Source organism: Poecile atricapillus, chromosome 8 (assembly GCF_030490865.1).
Source record: "Poecile atricapillus isolate bPoeAtr1 chromosome 8, bPoeAtr1.hap1, whole genome shotgun sequence".
NCBI classification, from domain to species: Eukaryota; Metazoa; Chordata; class Aves; order Passeriformes; family Paridae; genus Poecile; species Poecile atricapillus.
Window position 1 is genome coordinate 17,987,440 of NC_081256.1, and position 14,301 is coordinate 18,001,740.

The 14,301-nt window shown below is 49.1% G+C and overlaps 1 protein-coding gene across 1 annotated transcript in view; it reads right to left on the reverse strand.

Moving 5' to 3' along the window:
• Positions 1 to 6,294: 6,294 nt before the first annotated feature.
• PDE6D (phosphodiesterase 6D) overlaps positions 6,295 to 14,301 on the reverse strand; it is a 33,803-nt gene continuing 25,796 nt past the window's right edge. Inside the window, exons 2-5 of the mRNA XM_058843540.1 lie at positions 13,512 to 13,600; positions 10,229 to 10,354; positions 9,296 to 9,401; positions 6,295 to 6,920 (exon numbers count right to left, since the gene is read on the reverse strand). Coding sequence (XP_058699523.1) covers positions 6,839 to 6,920; positions 9,296 to 9,401; positions 10,229 to 10,354; positions 13,512 to 13,600 — 403 coding nt within the window. The 3' untranslated portion in view covers positions 6,295 to 6,838. The remainder of the gene's footprint in view (positions 6,921 to 9,295; positions 9,402 to 10,228; positions 10,355 to 13,511; positions 13,601 to 14,301) is intronic.

Sequence of the window (14,301 nt, forward strand, 5' to 3'; positions counted from 1 at the left end):
CCCTGGGCCCTGACTTGGCAGTTGGAGGGACCTGGCCTTCCCCAGCCCAGTGGAGGACCTTGAGCTCTGAAACCCAGCTGGATGCTTACCCCCTCTGCCAGGTTTTCATGGGGCTACCACCTCAATCCTTTCCCCCTCTGGTGATGGGAGCCTTGGAGAGGAAGCAGAGCTGGGGTGCCTAAAGCTCTTCCTGTGCAGACCCTGTCTCCATCCTTGTGCCCATGGCTGCTCCATCCTGTCTGGCTGAACTGATCCTCTCCAAAGGGCAGGAGAACAGAAGGAAGGGCTGAGAGAGACCTTGCACACCCTGCTGAGGGCTGTGGCTCCTGTTCCTGGCTGACTGGGGAGCCCCAGAAGGAGGGGTGGTGAGCAAAGCAGGGGTTGGTGGGCTCAGAGGCCACTCCACGATGATTTGCTATGGGTGGGCCAGGAAGAGACCTGGGAATAAGCATCCAGTGCTGTCCTTCAGAGCAGATGTGGACCTGGAGAGAATCCTGCATTCCTTTTGTAAGAAAGCGAAGTGCAAGGGGAACGCCTGGGGGTTGAGAAAGCACAACCTGATTTGCCCTTGGGGAACCCACAGGGATGGGATCTTTGCATGTGTCCTTTCCTACCCAGAAAGAGGCCTGAAGGTGAGGGGCTGTGCCTGGGTGTTGGGTGGGGATGTGGGTCCTCCAGCTCACTTGGCCCTGGGCTCTATGGGCATCTCCCTGGGTTCCTCTCCGCTGCTGGCAGAGCAGGCTCCTGGCCCTGCTCCCTCAGGGAGCTGTGAAGCATCGCCCCTCTGTCAGGGCTCAGGGCAGGAGGCGTGAGGGGGGCTGCAGCTTGTGCCCAAAGCTGAACCCCAAGTGCTCAGTGGACATGAGACCCCTAGGCCACGTTGAGGAGGACAATGATCTACAGCAAGTACAAGGACTTGCTCCCTGTCCAGCAGCAGGGCACTGCCAGACCCTGGATCCACAGGCAGAGAAGGGATGTGGCTCTAAATGCCCTGTCTAAAGCAGCAGGGAGTGTGGTCCTGCAGGGGGCTGGAGAGCCTGCACTGGGTGTCTCTGCCACCAAGTGAAGCCCCGAGGGTACACAAGGGCTCAGAGCTCTGGGGTGCAGCCCCTGCAGGGATGGTGCAGTGCAGGGTGATGAGCCAATTTTAGTTAAAACAAACAGCAACAATTGCAGTGGCTGGCTGGTTTCCCATCTTGGGGCTATTCCCCCTTATCCCTACTCCCAGGGTGAGGACATGCTGTTTCCATGGGGGCATCCCCAGCCTAAATTCCACCCCTGGGATGGACTGTGGAACAAGTCTGCACCTCTGGAGCAGTGTCTGGGGAAGTGAGCAGCAGGCAGGAGCAGGACTGTGGGACTCTGCCGTGGGAGGGGATGAGCATGGGACACCTGTCCCCAAGCAGGGACTAGAGGTGGTGTTCCCTGCACTCTGTGCAGCTCCGTGGGATGGCCATGGGCACCCCTCGGAGCTGACAGGTCCCCAGCAAAGGCTGGGGGGACTGTGTTTGGCCGTGGGGAGCCCCAGCGGCCCGCTTGCTGCAGCCTTGGCTTCCAGGGACTTGTGCATCCCCAGCTTTGGCAGGAACACGGTCGAAAGAGGGATAAAGGCAGGCGTGAGGCACGGAGGTGTCGGTGCCTGTGGAGATGCCAGGACATCTTATCCCAGCTCCGGGCTGGCACAAGGAACAGCGTGCAGAGGTAGGGCCGCATCTCTCCTGGGGCACAGCTGGTGGCACGTCCCATCCCGGCTGACCCTCCAGCCTGCCTGCTGGCCCTCGGTGGCTCTCCCAGGGCCCCGGCCGAGGCGGAGACCACAAGCAGCGTCCTCCCCGGCCGGCCAGCAGCGCTGTGCAGCCCAGGCAGCAGCGCAGTCTTGCAGCACCATCTAGTGCTGCGGGATGGGGAAGCCCCGCGCTCCCCCCGAGAGCCACGGCAGCGCCGTGGGGACGGGCCCCGGCTGTCCCGCGTCCTGGGTCGTGCTGCCAAGGCCAACCTGCCAGGAAAGCCAGCCAGGCTGGTGGTGATGGGGATGAACAGGCGGCACAGCGTGGCTGCTGGCCCGGGGCAGCCGGAACTACCTCCCCCGTGCTCCTGCTCTGTGCCAGGGAATTTCCTGCAAGGATTCCGGGAAACATCAAGGGGCGCAGACGTTCCCAGTTCCTGAGCCAAATGTATCTGGCCTCAGCTGCCGGTTTTGCCACCTCCTCCCATGGAAATTGGGCCTCTGCCCTCTCCTTGGAACACTTGCTTCTCTATCAGCCAGGTGGCTCCAGCTCTGTCAGTCCCTCACCCTCGGGGTCTTCACATCAGTCCTGTGGTTTCCTCCTGCATCCCCAGCAGTTTCTTGAGGCCCACCTTCCATATCTGGTGAGAGTGTGATCCCTTCCCACAATTTGTCACTGTTCCCCTTTTGCACATCCAAGGCAATGTCAAACCTTTCCAGCCTGGCTTTGGGGACACCAGGACCCCAGCACTTTTACACTTTCCTCTCATCCCCTTGCTCTGTGTCCCCTGCTTGTGTCAGTTTGTCACAATTCTGGGTGTCTTCCACTCTCTGCACCCTGCCTGGCACTGGGGGACCAGGCAGGGTTCTGGTGTAGGAGGGGTGGTGCAGGAAGGACTTTGGCACAGAGCTGGATGGCATAAGAATGGAATGCTCTTCTGAAGAGGCCATGCTGATGCTGGCCCCTCTCTTGGAATAGTGCTGAGGCTGTGGATGTCAGACCTGCACTGGTGTGAGGCAGCTGCTGAGCCCCAACAAGAATTGCACCCAGGTCCTGTAGCATTGAGGGCATTGGACACCTTGAACTGAAATAAGTGTGCTTTGAATCCTGTATTTGCTCCAGCTGCCCTCCTTCTGTCCTTGGGGAGAGATGGAACTCTGCCCAAGTCACCTGGCAGTGAAATCCCTGTGTCCAAGTGGTTGAGTGCCTGTTTGGGGCTCTGCCTGCTCTGATTTGGCAACCCAGGAGTGGGATCTGTGCCCTACAAAAAAGAGCAGAGGGACTCAAACCTTCCTAGGCCTTCTGCCTCCGCCCAGTGCTGCTGAACTGGATGGCACTGGAGGAGGTGGGACGAGATGTTGCTGACCTGAAGGCTGCCCGCTGTCACCACTCTCTGCCCGCTGTCACCACGCCCTGCTCGTGCCGCTGGCACCTGCGGGAAGGTAAGAGTAGCAAAGCACACACCGAACATAATGTGGCCCTGGGCTGTTTGTGCTCCTTTTGTTCGGCAGCAACTTTCATTAATCAGCTCATTAACCACATTAGGATAGCTCTGCCGCCCCGCCTGAGCCTTACGGGGCGGGGCAGATTTGGGGCACGCTCCAGCGGGAGCCCCGGTGGCTCTGCCAGGCGGGAGGGGTGGCTGAGGCTCCCCCAGAGCCGGGGTGGGTGACAGCCTGGAGGGGTGTGAGAACCTGCTGCTTGCCGTGGAGAGCAGGAGCCGGCCCTGCTCCCCTCACCCTCATGGCAGCACACAGGAAAGAGTCTCACATACCCAGTGCAGGGTCCTGCTCCACAGCCCGCCCTGCAGCTCATCGCGGGGTGGTTCCATTGCCATAAACCGTGCTTCAGGAAGCCTTTTGGTGTGAAGGACCCCAAAACTGTGCAGAGAGCTCCACGGAAGCCAAAAGGGTGTTGTGCATCACCGTCCTCCCTTGTTGCTGTGCGATAGCCCAGCTTGCAGCGCTCCCAGGCCAAGACATGGCTGGAGGGTAGTGAGGATGGAGCTTCACCCCAAATCTCTTGTGTGCCAGCCCAAGCTGTGCACAGCTCTCTCCATTTCCCGATGTGCCTCTGTGGCCCCTGACTGCATGCCAGGCTCTGCTCTCACTGCCAGGTTTCCAAAGCTGTCAGGGTGGCTCACAGTCCTCCTGAGGTGCGGGACGAGTCCCCTGTGGCAACTTTCCACCTGGCAGGGAGCAGCTTCCCGAGCACATTCCTTGCCACGAGGCTCTCGCAGAAACAAATCTCCTGTGTGTGCCGGTGGCCGGGAGGCACCGGTGCCCGCCGTGGGAGCTATTGAGGCCTGGACAGCCCGGCTGTGAGCAATGGGCTGGGAAGATCGCGGCTGCTGGCTGGGATTTGCCCACAGCACCTGGCCACTTCCTCTTCCCAGCCCTGCTTGGTCAGCCCAGTGCTGAAGGTTCCTGCAGGTGCCTGGAGGCAGCAGCTCCAGGCGAGCCAGGGGTTTTGTGAGTGGCTGTGCTTTGGCAAGGTCCTACATAGTAAGAGGCTCCTCAGGGGCCTAGCCAGGTCCTACCCTTGCCAAAGTTGCCTCTCTTCCACCACAGAGCTTTTCCCTCGTGCAGAGCCCTGCACGTGGACCTGGCTGGGGCTAGCTTCGTGGCCCAGAGATGCCTGCCAAACCTGTGAACTTTCAGGTGAGAGCTTATTTGGTAAATAAGAGGAGGAATCACTGTGTTGGTCCTTGCACTCACTTCTTAGCCACAAACTTTGCACAGAGAGTGGTATGAGGCTGCCCACATGTTGCATCCAGAACCGCCACAGGGACATGGATGGTTGGTGGCACATGCACCCCTGACCTCCTGCTCCCCTCTCTCGCTTTCTAGACCCACTTTTCCCTTCACTGGCATCTTTGCTGTCCCATGCAAGGGAACCAAGATCTGACTGTGTCATGCTTGGGCCCTGGGCATGGGACATGCCCGTGTCTCCTGCCCCTTCTCCCAGAGCTCCCAAATCCCATCAGCCCCACATGGAAGGGAACCCACAGTTGCCTGGGCCAAGAACGGGCTCCTGCTCTGAGCACCCCAGGGCCCTTTGCCTGAGTTTTGGGAGGTGGCTGCTCAGTCCCCACTGTCACCCCTGCCCTACCCTCCCGCAGCCCCGCCGTTTGCTCCTCCGCTTCCTCAGGGGGGCTGATGCGGGCGCTGGCTGGGTTCTGGGAGAGGCTGTCAGGACCAGGAGCTGCTCCCGCCTATTTCCCGCGGAGCCACAGGAGGGCGACAGTGACCCATCGTAGCGGGGCCCGCCAGCTCCGACTGGGCGGACTGGGCAAACCGGGCCAGCCCGGGCAGGGCGGGCGCGGAAGGGATTCCGGAGACCCCCTCGGGCCGCCTCAGGCCCCGCGTCCCTCCGGGGCCCTCTCCCATCTCCCTTGATCTCCTTGTGCTGCATTGGATGCAGCCCAGGATACGATTGGCCGTTAGAAGACAAGGCAGCAGGGTAGACTAAGACCCACTGGGAACATCTGTCCCTCTGCTCTGGGTCAGTCCTTGATTGTAGTTGAGCTTGGCAGAGGTGGTGCCTGCTCCCTGTCTCTGCTGGACACCTCCTGGGTGGGTCTAATGGAGCATCTGCCCTACAACACAAAGTTAGCTGCACTCAAGACCTTCAGTCTTTTTTAGTCTTCCTCTTTGGATACCTTTGTGTCTCCTCTTGGACAAAGGTCCCACCCTCACTGGCTGTCGTTCCTGCTGGGTGCACTTTTGGCTGATGTCTGTTTTAAGGCTGGCCTAGGATGGGTCACTGCTGACAAGCCTCAGCCCTGTGGGTGCTCCAGGCTGGGATCCATCAGTGAGGGCTGGTGAGAAAGTCGCTGCCACGGCTAATGAGGATTAATGGTCTAACTTCACACCCCCTAAACAATATTTACTCTGTATCCCTCCCACATACACCCAGCAGCTGAATCCAGTATGTGAAATGTTGCCTTTCATTTCCCTGTGGCTCTGAGGATCTCACCCCCAGCAAGAGGACCGGCTCACCAAGGCACCCAGTGATTACACAGCTGTTTGTGATGTTCAGGAGCAGAAGCTGGAGATGCCCCTTCCCACAATGTCCATGTGCTGGAGCTGATTACAAACGGCAGGGAAAAGTCGCAGCAGGGCTGGAGAAATCTGTCACAGAAGTGCTGCCGTGTGTCATTGAATCCTCCACACATGGGGAGTGTTGGTGTCAGCAACTGCAGCCCCAGCAGAGCTCCAGGGAGCCCAGCCCAGCATGGGAGTGATGCTGGTGGGCTCAGGGGAACATGGATTTTCCAGAGGGGCTTGAGTGTCCCCAGGCACTTGGAAAAGCAGAACAATGTGCAGTGCTGCTTGAGAAAGCAGTGACAGAGGGACAATTGGCCCCAAGGGACTGACAGACAGAGGGGACGCCAAGGAGAAGCCAGGACACCTTTTTGATGTAGCCAATTGGAGGAAGAGAAGTTTAACAGAGATGGGGGCTATGGAAGGGGCAAGACAGTGTCTGCTGCTGGCTTGAGTGATGGGAGTTTGTGCCTGCTGCGGTCCATTTTTGTAACAGAAAGGAAAACACACAAAACTAACATTTCTTCCCTTCTTTGGACGGTAGGAATGTTTTAATTGAGAAATTTTTTTTAATTACATTAGGTGGTATCACAGTCTATTTTACAAGTTTGGGGTAAGAGGATGTGTGGACCAGTTACACAGAAATCCAGCAAAAGGATAAAAATCTACAACGTGAGAAAAATGAAAAAGTTAACTTAACCCCAAAAGAAAAGCATTGAGAGTTTGGTGTGTGTGTAAATGGGAGATTATACCAGGGTCCAGAGAAGTAGAAAGGATGAGATTAACATAATTTTACAGTATTGGTTCTGCATGACCATCGTTTGCCTGTGTTCAGAGACAGCCTCTCTTCCTGAGGGCATCACTGAGAAGATGGCCCCATCTCTGAGGATTTGGTCTGGTCTTGTCAGAGGAGAAAGCAAAATAACTGATGGGCAAAGGTCACAACCCACGCTGAGCTGGTCCCCAGGGTCACTGCCTACAGGAGTGTCTTCCACTGGATAGTCGGGGGGTTCTGCACCAAGAACTGTATGGAGGAAAACTAAAACAGCTCCAAAAAGCCCCATCTCAAACGTAGAAAAGTCTCACTCTGGAAGTGCTTACGAGAAGATCGTCATCATAGAATTTGGTTTCTATAATAACATTACCACTGCAGGAGGAAAGGAGGAGAAAGAAGAGGCATTAGAAGGATGCATGGACAGTGATTGCTCCTCTCCATGCTCTCACACAAGCCTGGGCTCACACCCTGACCACCCCACAAGATCTCTTTGGTTTGGGGCTGCACACAGTGAGCACTGTCCTGGTCAGGGTCAGTCAGGACTGAGGGATCTCCTAAACACATTCCTGTGTGGAATGTTCCCCCCATCACTCCCCTGTCTGAGCACAGTACTGCTCAGGCTGCAGAGTGCTCAGAAAGCAAACTCCTGCTCACTTCTATTGCTAAAAATAAGCTAGCAGTCCCAGCACCTTCAGGCCCCTGTCTCCTGCAGGAATTGTGAAAACCAATGGGAATTCTTTTTGTATTCTCCTTCTCTGTCCTCTAGTGCTGAGCAAGCTACATCCACCAACTTAACATGTCATTTCCCTCAAGAAGTGCTTAAAGACACAAGCATATTTTATACAAACTGCAATGGAAATGTGGATTGGGTGTGACAGAAGCTCTGGGGATTTAACTTGCTGACTTTTGAGATTTTGATACATAAGAATTCTGGGACCATTACAACACCTGGACACCTGAGCAGTGTGATCTGACTATGTCTAAACAACCTGGCTCTTGAAAACCAAAGCAGCAGATCTACCTCCACTGTGGCTCTTGGTGTCTTTAACACTGGACCTGCTGAGAGTGCAAAGTTTTGCTGTGATGTGGACAACGCGTGAACTTAAATGTCAGGGGATGTTCTCAATCTGATACTCAGTCATCTTGGGAACTCCTCATGCAGAGTGTCTTGGTTAGCACCAGGTATCACATCTCCATTCTCTCCAAGTTCAGAAACACAAACATGAGGTCTTTGGGAATATCAGAAAATGAGGGGCTCTCCAAATCTTGGCAGCTGTAAAATGATGACTTCTTTGGGCCACAAATTTCCCTTTGGATTTCTTTAGGCTGGGGGCTTCTACTAAAAAAGCCTCAGGAATGACTTTAGGATACCTCTATGAATAGGAGAGAATCTGGGATCCCCACTACTAGTGGACATACTTCAGAGAACAAATAGAACATTCAAAAATCCTCAAGGTCATTTGAAAACTAGCTTCTCTTTACTCCCAGTCCTGAAAACATCTTGAGTTCCTGAGATGATCAAAATCAACTTGTCAGATGTCTTTGTTTCTTTATTCTCATTCCCAAATCTGGCTCCTCCTGTACTGACTGACAGTGTCCAGCTCTGGGAGCTGAGGGTGTGTGCAGCACCTCCGAGCTTCCGAGCAGGCTGTGCCAGGAGCACTACTGGAACACTGGTGCTCTCCTCCAAGCCTGCTCTCTCTTTGAAACGTGCTGTGAATGGGAATCAGTGATGGTAGCTTCCATCCTGGTGCCTTCTCTGTGTGACTGGCTTTGCTCCAGACAGGGAGTGAGAGGGAAAATGCTGGAGAGGGAGGTCTTCCAGCGGACACAGTGACCTTGCGGTGAGACTGGCTGCTCCCCGTCTGTCTCTTGTTGGCAGCAGGGTTCCCAAACCCTTCTGTTTCTGGCAGTGCACTCCTTGTGTGGTTGCCAGCACCCATCCAGCACTGCAGGGATGGTTACCCTTCCCAAGAGCCTCCATTCAGGAGCCTTTTCCATCATCCCCCCAAAGCTGGAGCCTGACTGCCCACACTGTGCAATGCCCAGCACATGTTACTGTGACACATCTGAGGCATCACTGCCCTGCTCAGAAGCCCATGTGCACACAGGAGCAGACTGTGAGGAGGGTGTGTGAATCTTCCTGCAGGTGACTGTAAAATAACAGATTCCTACCTGTTAAGGGTATTTTAGCCCCAGAAACAACTCCGAGCATAGTGTATATAAATGTATATATGTGTATACATACTAAATGTGTATAAGCCAATGTTAAAGAAACAAAGCTCAGCAAAATGTTACAGTCATGAAATAAACACTAGAGCAGCTACCATAGGTGATATATTGCATGAACTAAAATACCCTGGACAAGAATGAGTGATCAATAGCTGATTTTAAAATGGCCCAAAAATCTGCTGCGGTTTTTTTCCCCTGGATGTAATGGCTATTAAGTTGTAAAACATTTTAAAATCCTTTCACGACTCACCTTCCAAAAAAATTAAGCAACTTTATTAAAGAATCAGTTTCACTTTCTCCAAACCTTTATTGCTATATTAATGCAAATTGGACCTATGGGAAGGAAGGTAATGAGGTTGGCTTAACCCCTTTTATCTCTCAACAACTAACAGCAGTGAGGTGACTTGGAGTTGGTAGCAGTTTCCTCTCCTCCTTCCCACCATTGCCCCCAAGGAAATGCCACATACTGCTTTTGCTTTGCCTGCTCTCAGATTCTGCAAGCCCAAGGCACTCACGTTAAAACGTTAGCTGGCATCATCTGTGATTCAGGTGCTGCCTCTATCAAGGACTGCCAAGTGTTTGTGGAGTTAGGAATCACAAAACCAAATTCAAAGAACCATTCTGCAAAGTAAAAAAAAAAAAAAAGAAAAAGAAAAAAAAAAGAGAAAAAAAGATCCAGAGGCATTTGAAAGAAGAAAATTCACAAATAGTCTTTTTACTTTTCACCTGACAGGCTGGGAAACTCAAAACTGTCCTGCTGGGCTGCCAACATTTTACATTTACATTACTTTGTACAGCTGAAACTTCACTGAACCCTGCACTCCTCTTAGAGCAGATACTCACTTTCTAAAATAGCTGATGGTACTGATAAGGTCACACCACTTCCTTGGCGTTTGGTGAAAATTTCAACACACCTAATTGGGAACAGGGAAACCACACTCCTCTTCTTGCAGACATCCCTGGGATCCAGTTGAGGTTTAGTGTGCAACTGGTTGACCAAAAGACTCAGAGCTCAATGTGTTATCTGCCCCTCCTCCAGCCCAGATTAAGAGCAGCACTGCAGTGAGGAGGGTCAGATGTTCAGTTGTGGTGTCACTGGCACTGCTGTAACCCAGGTAAACCAGAGGCTCCAGCCTGGCACTCTGAGGAAAACCCAGGAATTCCAGTAATATCTGACTCTGAAATAACCTGTTTCCTTGCCTCAGGCAGCCTGTGGTGGATTTATGCCCTCAGGCATGATTACCCAGCTTTTTTGCTTACATAACAAAGTGTTAATACACTTATGAAATGCTATCCTTAATACTGTGGCCCATTAGTCCTGACAAGATGAGTGCTTCAGTGCTACTCTGAAAAATTAAAATCACCACATTCAAGCCATTTTAGTCACTCTAATCCCTGCCCTGCTGGGGGTCAGTCCCTGTGCTGCAGCACACTGAGGACATCCATACCTTCTAGACACTGCCCTTTGAAATAAACTTTCTGTTCCAGACGGAATTTTTCCATTTGTTCTGCTGAGGAAAAGTTTAACTCCCGAGATACTGCTTTGCATTTCAGGATTTTTTTAGGAACTCGAGCTGTGAAACAGATAAAGAAGCATTACTTGGACAGAATAAAATCCAGCTTCTGCAGGTACTATTATTCTATACTTGGAAATAATGATTAGGACTAATACAAGATCATAGCAGCAGGAAAAATGCAAACACAAAGGACTTTGTTTTTACATTTGTTTTTACATTTGCAAGAGTGAAATCCAAGATGCAAATAACCTTAATTAACTTGCCCACAGCCAAGAATGAAGCTTATGATAGAACAAGGGATAAAACACTGTTCTCTAAGAATCAGACTCCTGGTTCTTAGTTGCTTGTTACTAAACCCCATAATTTTTCCAGTTGAAATATAAGATGCAACTTAAATTTTTACTTTAAGAATTGTGCTGAAGATCACCAGCAGCCAAAGGGCTGCTTATCACACCAAGCCTCTTAGCCCTTCTCACTTTTCCCTCCCTTTCAGACTGTGCATCCTCAGCAAACCACAAACGTGTGTTTCTCAGCCCAGCAGCACTTCCTCAGCCATCTCAGAGCTCTGGGAAGTGTCCTGGAGAAGTAAATGCCTGTTCCCTTAACACTGAGACCTACCCAGACTATAAAGCCAGAACCACACTGGAAGGCTTAAGAGAGCAGTTTGACAATCCAGGTTTCTGGGCTCTTGCAATGGATAAGACACCAACAGCAAGTGGCAAACTGTACCTGGTAGATATTTCACAAGACGATTTCTTTTTAGAGGTGGAGGAGTAAGAGAAGGGACAGTTTGAGAGCACTGATTAAGAGTTTTAATCAGGAGAATATGAGAGGGGAGTCAAACCAGTAAAAATCTTCCAAGCCCACCATACTTCAGTGGTGTGATTGTGCGTAATTCTTCCTGAATGTTCTAATAAGCATTATTAGAATGTTTCATGTGAATTTTTTAGAAATAAAGAGGGGAGGGAAGACAGCTGGCATGTGCTTTATGAGCCAAACTGTTCCAAAATGGAAAGCATATCAAAACATCCATGAGCAGGGAGCAGTCTGGTGTTTAATAACAGGAAGATTCTCCCAAACCCCAGGCAAATCTATCTAATGTAGAACAGCTTAATGGAGTAGGACCTTGATATGACACCAATCTCAAGAGCTGGAGGCTTAGGGAATGTAAGCCAGCATCCTACCCCAAGGAGAAATACACAGCCCACAGTTTGGTTAAAAAAAATAAATATCAAAAAGAAAATTAAAAGTGTAAGGCAGAAGTTTTAAATGTAAAAGATCAGTAATTACTTTTATGAGATTTTCTGCACCATGGAAATTTGCACGGCACCATCCTTTACTGCACTCACCGGTACAGACTACACCATTGTGGATAAACATCCCTTTGCAGTTAAGTGTAAAATGACTTGTTAAAACTATTCTGCAGTTTAGTAATTTCATTTCTTTCATCCCCAAGACAGAGTCCTGAGAATGTTTGCTTTAACATTATAAAACTACCGAATAAATAATACTTTTAATAAAAGTAGGATTGTGTTGCCTTTAAACATCTAAGACATTTTAATTTACATTTATACCACCAGGCAAAAATTTTAATTGAAATTAATTATTTTAAGCTCATTTTACTTTTATTTCTCTTTTTTTTTTAGAAAAGAAGGAAGTTTGATTCTCATCAGTTAAATCCATTTTAAAACATGGTGGGATGCAGATAAGCACAGACTTAATCCTAAGTTTACTAGTGCTTTTTGTTAACTTGAGGATGTACTATACCTGCACATTTATTTAAGCACTTACATGGTTAACATACATTTAGCCAGATGCTTAATGCTGATTAGATTAGAAAGTGTTGAATGACACATTTCTTATTTACTCACACGTAATTGTGGGTCCAACCGTTTAGTTAGAAACTGAAATTCAATTAAAATATCCATGTAATTATGTTTTCATTTAGTTTAAACAAAGCTACCTGAAATATTTGGGACATTCAAGAAAGCAAGTTATCCTGGCCAAACTGATTTTACATTTTAAACTACACCTTTTCTTAGATAATAAAAGGACTATTTGTATGTCATGAATGAACGCTGGCTGTGAGGATTCTGTAACAGCTACACCTCAGCAGCTTACTCCAAGATTTGCTTTTATATTGGAAGAAACCAAACTTTACAGATTTGCATCTTCCAAATTGCCTCCCAGTTTTGAATGCCCTGTCACTGAATAGAGCTGACTGGAATAGCTCCTGCTGTCAAAAGCTGGTTTAGATGATTAATTCCAGTTTCAGGTGCTCAGGCTGTGATTTTTACTACTTAAGGCAGTTTAATGTTAAGATTTGGCAGCAATCCGATACCACAATAATATTGTTTTTATTTCATCTAAGTGGTAATAGTAAATTAAAGTAGTAATATAGTATCATGATTTGAAACTTAAAACTTCATTTTATAAAGAAACTTGTACTTTAAATCAAATAGAAGTCATATTTAAAAAGCAAATGGAAGTCCTGTTTAAAGTAAATGTATTACATTCACTCTGCTATATATTTGATTCTTCATTTGCTATGTCTAGACTGTGATTTGCCCTGAATGGCCACAGAACATACAGAACATACACAAGTACTATATAACGACTTTAAGACACATATGGTTTTAATTTTAGAACAATTATTCTGTTTGCCCTCACTGCTTCTGCTGCAGGACTGTATCAGAATCACATTTTCCCACACCTTTTAATTCACCATCAGATTACCCTGCTTTGTTGGATGTCTCCCCCACTTCTCAGCCTATTTACTGAGCACAAACTATCTACTACAGATTTCCTTTCTAGCTAAGACATACAAGAACGGCTTTTTTTGTCTCTTCTCCCAAGGAAAACCATCCTCCCATCTGTAATTCTTTTTTCAGTGGCTTCTCCTAATAGCTCTCCTCTGCATCTGCCACAGTTTGCAGTCATCCATCTTTTAGATGGATGAGTGAACTGTGCACCAGATAAGGTCTTAACTATTCCTTGTACAATGGGCATTAATCTCAGGCCAGAGTATGTTTTAATTGAATCCCCAAGTTCCTGTTTTATTTGTAACAAAAATGTGAGGCACAGTGAGGTGATATGATTTGCCCAACTGACAAAGGTGACATCTGTCCTTCAAAGCAGGGGTATCTTTGCAACTCAGGTGACCCAGACATGCAGCACCACCCAGTCCCAAATGCACAGTGAAGTCACACAGTACCTTCATGCTCCACTCCAGGTACAGACAGATCTTCTGTTCCTTGCCAGAGGATTTTCCCTGTTTCTGCATCCCGAAGGTTCATCCAATTTCTGATTGGGAGGCAAATAAGGAAAACAATCTATCTATATCCCTAAATGCCATGTGTAGAATTTTTTGCTGAGCTCTGAAATAGGCTACTCTAGCTGAGTTTCAGTCATGGTTTCTGGTTCTCAGGAGGCCAAGGAAAAGAGAAGCTTTTTCTCTGAGAATAGATGAATAAACCAACCCCTGACCAGAATGAATGCAACAAGAGTTGTACAGCCACAGATTTTGTTTTCACTTTAGACTGATGCTTGTTAACCTCATTTATCATTTTCCACTGCTTCTAAAGGATGAAGGCAGTATCACTGTGCGGCAGAGAAGCAAGAACATTGCTAGCAATAACAGGTAATTCTACACAAACAATTGCTGTTCTCCAGCATTTGAAAAACACTTGGAAAAGGAGTCCTTTCTACATAACATGAGAAAAAGAATAACATCCAATTGAGCTCATTTTCTTAAGCAAAATATTAATATCAAGGGTTGCTCTATTGCTGTTGAGCTGGCAACTGCCACTCATGGGAATTCTTCAGCTGCTAAGTGCTAAGCCAAGAGAGATCTTCTCTTTTCACTCTCAGCAAGTGAGGCCAGCTTCCAAAATGCCCCGATCAGCGAATTAGTCAATAAATCTACAGGAAAGTAGGAAATATTCATATTTCCAAAGGGACAGTTAATAATGATCTTACCTTTGAAAAATCTCTCTCATGGGGTA